General features: G+C 42.8%; 1 protein-coding gene across 1 annotated transcript; it reads right to left on the reverse strand.

Moving 5' to 3' along the window:
• Positions 1 to 1,726: 1,726 nt before the first annotated feature.
• On the reverse strand, positions 1,727 to 7,480 carry cyp1b1 (cytochrome P450, family 1, subfamily B, polypeptide 1). Its single transcript, XM_069658470.1, has 3 exons — positions 7,172 to 7,480; positions 6,053 to 7,057; positions 1,727 to 4,987 (listed from the first exon to the last, which is right to left on the reverse strand). Exons 2-3 carry the CDS (start codon positions 7,045 to 7,047, stop codon positions 4,408 to 4,410), a joined length of 1,575 nt encoding a protein of 524 aa, XP_069514571.1. The 5' UTR covers positions 7,048 to 7,057; positions 7,172 to 7,480; the 3' UTR covers positions 1,727 to 4,407.
• Between the last annotated feature and the right edge of the window lie 972 nt (positions 7,481 to 8,452).

Genomic DNA, 8,452 nt, shown 5'->3' on the forward strand with positions numbered 1-8,452 from the left:
TAGAGTCACAATCTTCAACTGGCGGCTAAATAATTCTGATTGAATAGAAGTGTATGAGAAAATGAGTCTTCTCACTTGATTTATTACCTCAGTAACAGTTCCTAATGACTTTATGTTCTCAGACTCTAGTTTCAAGTCTTCTTCTTTACAGCATGATGTTCATTTGGTCAATTCTGGTCCAAGTTAAATAGACGATAAGGCATTGGGTATACTTTAGGGTGTGGCTACCTGTGAGTGACAATTTGCTACCACGGCAACATGTCAAGCAGGATAGAGGTATAGCAATGCAAGTCATCCCTCTTGTCCAAATATGGTCACATCTGGCTCCAAAACAGCGTAAAATACAGAAGCACAATGTTAACCAAGTTAGCGTTAGCATAAGCAAATGTCTTAGTGTTTTCTTACCCCCTCTCCAAATATGGTCATTGCTGGCTCCAGGAGAAATAAAAACAGGATTGCAGAGGGGAAAACATGGAGAAAAAGCCAGTGGGTGACGTCACATTTACTACGTCCACTTCTTCTATGCGGATTATATGTATAGCGATTACTCAGATGTAGGAGGGTAACTTACTCCTTCCCTCAGTCTGCTGGCCGGGCTGTCCTGACCCGAGCTGGCCTGGTCTTGATGTAGCTTCAGATGCGGCTCAGATGGAGCATCTCAGAGCTATTGTTCCTTCATTCCTGCACTCCTATCAGTCAGTGACCTTCTCTTTGGACGTCACATCTGTAAAATCAGCTAACATGCACTCCGATCTGCATGTGTCCTCAGGTATGTCTCAGTTACACAACTTGTTATATGCAAGATCTGCTTGTATGTGTACATGTTTTCACACACATTCATTCTGATCTTGTTAATGCAGTCCTGACAGGTACAAGCTTTATAGACACAATGAATGTGATATGCCATCGTTCTCAGCAGGCTTATTCCACCGCAGGAACATGCTTTAAGGTGCAAGACTTTAAATGTCTCTCATCGTCCTCATCTTTAATCAACAGAAGTTCTAGTTTAAGAATAAGACAGGAATATTTGCTTCCTCTTGCAGCTTCCTGTAATGCAAGGAGGAAAACACAATCAAAGCTATAACCCCTGAAGGCTGATATTGTCTGCTTTTATAACTCAAGTCATTATCCCTCTGAGTCGGGCATTTAAACCACGACAATGCCAGCTTCTTTGTACTCTTTGGTGTTGCTCAGTTTGACTCGTTATTACCTGAGGATGTGCAAACTTCCTCTACTGATTCCTAAAGATTTAAGCGCTCACACCCAAAACTTCCCTGGCACTATTTAGTCTCCAGATTTAATTTTGTGTGGAGGACAGAGCTAAAGGCAGAGCCCTATCAGTAATCATCTACAGTAGTTTTTATCTGAATTTGTCACGCACTCTGAAAGTAGGCAGGCTGGTTGGCTGCAGGGACAGGATGTTCTGGCAGGGTGAGATAAAACGCTGTGCAGGGGAAAGGGATCTCCCAAACACTTCCCTTTTGTTCCCACCTGACATGGCAGCCTGCCAGGAGCTCGCTGCAGAGAGAGACTTGTATGAAAGCTAGTCAAACTGCTGTCAAACCATCAGAACACTTCAAACAAACTTACAGGAAGATAACGTAGCTACTTTAAAAATGGAGTCTTCATGTAGGAATGTAAAAGTGTTGATAAAAGTTTTTGAACGTGTGTGCAGTTTGACTTTGAGCCTTTTTAAATCAGAAAACTGCGTCAGTGACAACAAAAGAACAATTAAAGTGTCTGTTTATTTCTGTACATCATCATTCAAACAGCTTGCAGGCAAGCAGGAATACTCAGAGGAGCAACATCACAGCTGCAGGTACAGTTTGTCCAAAGCTTAGAGCATGAATGTTCCACTCATGTAGTTAGTCGAAGAATATGAGGTAAAGATGCTGTGAAAGTTTGGATTCAAAGCATTTCTTGACCCCCATCATGTCTTTATTCATTCATCATGTTATTCACGATTCGGTCTTTTCTCCCCCTGCACTGCACCCCATATTACTGTATTTAATACATGCTATCATGCTTTACTGTATATTAGAACATGTCTCTGTGACCCGGCTGCCCTTCCGCATGATCTACTTTCAACAATGGGTTCACTCCTCGGCTGGGCATGTAGAAGTTCACTGAGGTTCACTGCATGTTTTCATTGTTCTAAGTTATATTTAGAAAGCTGTGTGTCAGGGATGTAAAATTACTGCACTGATATGATGTAACGATGAACTGTAATCCAATACGTCACACAAACGACTGAAACCAGACCTTCAGCTTAAAGCTGCTGTGAGGAACTTTTAGTTTGTGTTGGCGCCCCCTGTGGACAAAGCCATCCTGCTTTTTTTTTAACAGTCATATGTATCACTCACTTTAAATATTTGTCCTGGAAAATGTAAACAAAGGCAGCGTGCAGTTAATCGCTTCGTCTGACACCTACCCCCCCGGCCAGCAGTTTCAGGCATTAAAAATAACTATATAGAAATAATCAGTTTTGTCGCTGATGGTTTGGTTTGCTTTTGTAGCTCATATAGAGTCATCAGAATTTATATTAACCAAAAAACTCCTCACACAAGCTTTAAAGTCACCGCATGATTGATCCAAGCTCCTACACATGCATCCAACAACCAATCACAGCCCTCGCTTTGAGACTGAGATTGCAAGAAGCGAAAGGGCTCTTTTATCATCTTCACTCTTAATATTTGTGAACACTATTGTGGCAAGCATGTAAGTATAGCTAACTGAGTTAGCAAGCTAACTCACGAGCCCTGCAGGAGCTGACAAAGCCTCAGCTCTGGTCAGTACTGGACTGTGAATATTAAACATGTATGACTTAAAGCAGTAAAGGATTTCATTTGTTTACTTTTGTTCAGCTGAACTCACTCAAATTAGGAAAATGTATCAAACCTCACATAATGTTTGAAAGAAGCTCAGGAGCAGTGCGTTCGTGATCACTTTGTGCTGATCACACCGTCTTCTTTCACAGAGGAACCTGAATCCTGTTTAGCAGGAGGCCAACAAACACTGAAATCCAAACCTTCACAGTCAGTGCATCAGTCTCCCATGCTGAGACAGCAATCAGACGAGTCTGCAAACATAACAGCGTGAATATTTCAGTAAATAAAACGACATGGGCAAGAAATCACTGGGTTACTGGCATGAAGTTAAAGTGAGCAGCGTTCTACAACATTCAGACAGACATAACGAGTAACACTGATCTAACACATGGACAGCAGTCACAGACACAGACTCATTACATCAGGTGACTTTACAGCAGTCTCATTAAAGTAGTATTTGGCATTTCATTATTCCTGAGTAACTACACTTTAACACTAAATATCACACGTTAGTACTGAGCATGATTTGTTAGCTTATTGACCGTTTGGTGCAGAATCACTGCAAACATTTTTACCTTCAAATATCATATGTTGTGTTTTTATACGTTTGATATTAGGAAGGATTTTTAACAAATTAAAACAAATAAAACGGAGCCAAATTAAGAAGACGCAAACTTCCTTTTTTCTGACATCTGAAAAGAAAGCAAGAAAACAATCTGATGTTGGATGGTTTCTGTTCTTCCATTAAATGTAAAAGCTAAGACATTCACGCTGAAGTCACCAGGGATTGTCAGAGCAGCTGTCACCACTGTCACATCACTGATCTCCATTGATGAGCAGCCGGCTGCGGGGCTGCACTTTGATGAGTCTAAAAAAGATGCTGAGAGTCGGATTGATCCGAGATGAACTGCTGGTTGTGTGAAACAGATTAAACAGCCACATTATGAGCTCACGCTTGTGTCTCTATTTTTCAATCAAAGTGAAAACTGCAATCAGATTGTGTTTTAGTTCATGTAGAATATAAACAAAGTTTTAATTCAAATTAAACTTTTGTATGCAAATCCAGACTTTGCTTCTGAATCCAAAAAGTTTGTTTTGCAATTTAAGTTTTGCTTTTAAATCCAAAATGAAGCCACCGATGCCACAGATGTGGCAAAGGTGTTACTCCAATCGATACCGGCCAATAGAGACGCCTCACATCTTGTAGCATAGGCCCCGCCCACAAGACTCAACTGAAGGACACGCAAAACTTTTGGATTCAACAACAAAACTTCTTGATTTGAAGTTTTTGATTTGCATTAAAACATGTCGATACTTTTTTAAAACCAGTGTTAATTCAATTCTTCGACTGCAGTGTTTAAAGTTTTCAACTTCTTCTGTTTGATGGAGCATGAAGACATAAAAGAAACCTCCTGCCACATCTGTCCCTATATAATACTTTAAATGGAGTCAGTGTTGAGAGTTGAGCCTGAGATTTCATCTTATAAATACAGTGTCAGCTCACAAACATGAGCTACAAGTCTTTCTGTGTTTCAGCCTTCATTTATTTTAGAGTTTTCATGTGATTAGTTTGCAGTGTTTATGAACCCCCTCTGGCCTGTCTGGCTGCCTCATCCAGCAGCTTCATATCCTCCCGCAGAGACACTGCGATGGAGAAGGGGTGAGGTTTCAGAGTCAGACCGTACTCGTAGTCCAGTTTGAGCGGCCGGGCTGGATCCGTGGTGATGTGGCACTGGTGAGCGATCAGGGCCGTGAAGAGGAACAGCTGCGTCTTGGACAGATCCTCGCCGATGCAGCGTCTCTTTCCCAGCGAGAAGATGAGCACGATGCTGGTCAGATCTTTGTTCAGTGCTCCGCTCGAGTCCAGGAACCTCTGCGGGTCAAAGGTCTCTGGGTGGGACCATATGGCTGGATCATGGTTGATGGACCACTGGTTGATGAAGACGACCGTGTTCTTTGGTATGCTGTAGCCCATGACGGAGGTGTCTGCGGTGGTGCAGTGGGGGATGGTGAGCGGCACGAAGCTGGTGAAGCGCATCACCTCGTAGATGAAGGCCATGATGTAAGGCAGCTGCTGCTGGTCCTCCACCGAGGGCAGCCGGCTGCGGTCCACCACCCTGTCCACCTCCTGCCGGAGCCGCACCTGCATCTCAGGATACCTGCGATCACAGGTGAGACAATTAGGAGAAGTCCTCCAAGATCTGTAAAACAGCTTCACCTGACATCTATAGTGAGCTAAAAGGTGCAGCGTGGCCTTTCATCTGAAGATAGACTGTGTGTATGAAGTCCCTTTGTTTCCATTATACATCAAACACAAAAGGTTTAAAAGCAGAACTTTCCCTGCATTCATAAATTATTGATGCAAATCAAAATGTTTTGTTTCAATCAAAAACTTTTGTGAATTTTAAATTCAACATTTTTGTATCCAATTAAAACATTTTGAATTTTATAAGCAACAGTTTTGGATTTGCAAATAAACATTTTGATTAAAAACAAAACTTGATTTTGTAAACAAACTTTTGGATTCATTATAAAAACTTTTGGACTTGCAAACAAATGTTTGAAGTTTCATTTGCAAAGAAACTTTTGGATTCAAGAGAAAAAGTTTTAGATTTACAGACAATATTTGGTTTTGTAAACAAAACTTTAGGATGCACATTATTTAACTTTGTATTGCAGTGTCAAAAGTCTTGTGCTTCGGCCTATTCTGTTTGAACATATTATAAAGACACTAATCCCTCAGAGCACAAACACACTGTTGATACATGTATGTATGACAGGTCCTTTTTTATGGCGGCATCAGGCGGTGACGAATTAAAGTAAAATTTGCTCCATGTACAGCAAAGTGCTGACTGTGCTCTTCACTTTCACTGGTGTTCAGTTTCAGCTCTTTGTCTCATGCTGCCAGTTTACCTGTCTGAGCCTCAACCCCCCCCTTCTGCTGTTGCATAACATAAATGCTACTGAACTTCCTCAAGTGTGTTCAGCTTTAACAGGATGGGGAGCTCTGATTTATTATCTGCTGTTTATTTTCCTTCATGATTTAGATGATTTGCTTATTGTGAATCTAAATTTGATAATAATAAAAAATGTATAAAAATATCTGGGTGGACTGTAAAAACTGAATCGCCCTCTGGGATAAACAAAGTTTGAAATTAATCAATAGCCTATATATGTTTAAAAAACATGACCTCTGTCAAATGAGTACAGGAGTTCTTTCTTACTTGACCAGTATGAGGATGATCCACTGCAGCGACGTCGACAGTGTGTCTTGACTTGCTCCAAAGATGTCCCCCACAGTGGGGGGCACGTAGTCCTTCCCGGATGAGAGTCCATTTTTGTCTCTTACTTGGTCCATCGCCACAATAAAAGCGTCCGTCATGTCCCTTATGCTGCTGGACTGGATGGTTTTTCTGTGTTCCACCACTTTGTCTCGAATGAACGAGTTGAACTCGAAGTTGAGGCTCTTGAAGTTGTCAAATATGGTTTTGATGGGGTTCGGGAAGTACTGCAGCCAGGGCATCACGTCCACTATACTCCCTGCCCCCACTGTCTTGGTGAACTGGTCGTTCCTGCCCACCACCTGCCGAAACTCCTCATCCTCATACGAGTACCTCTTCCCGAAGCACACTGCGCTCATGATGTTGGCTGTGGACACCACGAGGTACGCCATGGGCTGGAAGTACCGCAGCTCGTGCGTCTTGACCACAAACAGCTGCAGCAGCTCTCTGACCTCTCCGAGAACGTGGCGCTCAAAAGTCTTTTTAGTCTGCGGGTTCCCGGTGGAGAACATGCGGACTGTGGACTGCGCCACTTTGCGGTGCATCTTCCACCAGTCCGTGCTGGTGCCAAACGCAAGGCTGTCCCCGTTGCCGATGTACTGAAATGAGGTGAAGTCCGGTCTGCCAGAGAAGTCTGGTGCCTGCTTGACCAGCGCCTGCTTAATAGAGTTCCCGTTCAGGACCACCACGGGCCGGCATCCGAGTTTAATCTGAAAAACATCCCCGTATTTCTGCGCCATGCGCGAAAAATACAAGTGCGGTGCATTGCCAAGTTGCGCAGCGTTCCCGATGACGGGCCAGGCAAAGGGACCGGGCGGTGGGCGGCCCGAGCGCTGCCGGAGCCACGGCCACAGGTGGAGGGAGAAGAAGAGGGTCACACATGCCAGCAGCAGAGCCCAAGGAGTCGCTGCGTTCATCTCCTCCAGTGTTACATCCATGATGGTGATCCTGCAGGGGAGGATGGCAGTCAGACTTAAATCTCTTTTTAAAGTTTTAAATATATTAAAGGAGCAGGTGTGTACAATTAAATGTTGAAAATAAAAGCAGGAGGTGATTAAATACCTGCTGAGGTCCTCGGTTCATGGAAAAAACTGCAGCCTCTCCAATGTATCCACAAAGTTTAAAGCTGCTCTACTTCCCAACAAACTCCATGTAACCTGAGAAATATGTGGTTATCAGAGAATAAATCATCCAATTGCAGCATGTAGAGCAGCAGCCTGATGCAAACAGTCATTCACAAACTCTGCAGCCTGAAGACTTTGTGAATATGTATATATGTGTGTGCGCGTCAGTGTTTGAGCTCTCTGTCCGCAGCCTGCGCGCGCTGTGAAGCTTCACAGCAGCGGCTCAGGTCATATATCCTCCCCGCACTGCAGCATCCCTCTCGGCCCGTCAGCGGCCGTCTGAGCTCTGATACTGTGGGCAGGTTTGTTGCAAAGGGTGTCACCCCAGCCACCCCCTCCCTCCCACCATCACCTCCTCCTTCATCCACTTCTCTCTTTCTTTCCTTCTCTCTCTCTCTCTGTCTCTCTCTCTCTCTCTCTCTCTCTCCCTCCTTTAGTGTACTTACTCAGGCGGGATCATTGGACGTAAACTCAGCGCCTGCAGCAGTGCAAAGTTGACTGAAATGTTTGGATGTGATCTCTGAGCAGAGTGATTGTGTAAACGGTGTCACACTGATACATTTGACAGATTCAAACTACTGCAAATAATTAAGAACAATATCAGATATTTACAGAAAAATCTACATCTGCTTTTATTTCTCTTCGTCGTCTTCTATATATTATTATTATTATTATTATTATTATTACAATTAATAATTGTTGTTTCCTCGTGTTTATAGTGTCATTATTTCTTATTTTGATAGTATCCCTCGTGTGTGTTCGACGTATTGTATTAAAAATGTTGATAATTAAAACACAAATGTTTCGCCTACGAAAAACCATTATTATTATTTTATTGTCATATATACGAATATTTAATTAATATTTAATTTTTCCCGCGATATGAGCTTGAAGGTTCAGTTTTTTCTGGCTTCCTCTCGGCGTTAGAAAGCCTGAGGGGAGTCCAGCTGTGTGTTCAAACTCAAATATGAAATTACGTTTTCACACAGGACTCCCCTGTGAACGAGAATTTGTCTTTCATTGGTAATATTCCTGGTAAAATAAAGGTTAAGTGACGCTTCTGATTCCATTTTTTATGTGTTGGTTCATGTGCTGGTTCTGATGTAGGTTCTGATGTAGAACCAACACCAGAACGTAAAGAAACACAGCAGCCCCACTGTTACTGTGAAGTGTGCGTAATGTCTCCTCTGATGCTTCTTCGTTGGAGGTGCTTAAATGA

This window comes from Semicossyphus pulcher, unplaced genomic scaffold, assembly GCF_022749685.1.
Source record: "Semicossyphus pulcher isolate SPU_LCO1_2020_fin unplaced genomic scaffold, fSemPul1.0.p SCAF_12, whole genome shotgun sequence".
In the NCBI taxonomy this organism is placed as follows: domain Eukaryota; kingdom Metazoa; phylum Chordata; class Actinopteri; order Labriformes; family Labridae; genus Semicossyphus; species Semicossyphus pulcher.

Bases quoted from the DNA above. Each gene is read 5' to 3' on its own strand.
- cyp1b1 (XM_069658470.1), bottom strand. From the start codon at position 7,047: ATGGATGTAACACTGGAGGAGATGAACGCAGCGACTCCTTGGGCTCTG. The intron at 4,988-6,052 runs GTAAGAAAGAAC...CTGTGATCGCAG, and splicing joins ATCATCCTCATACTGGTCAA to GTATCCTGAGATGCAGGTGC.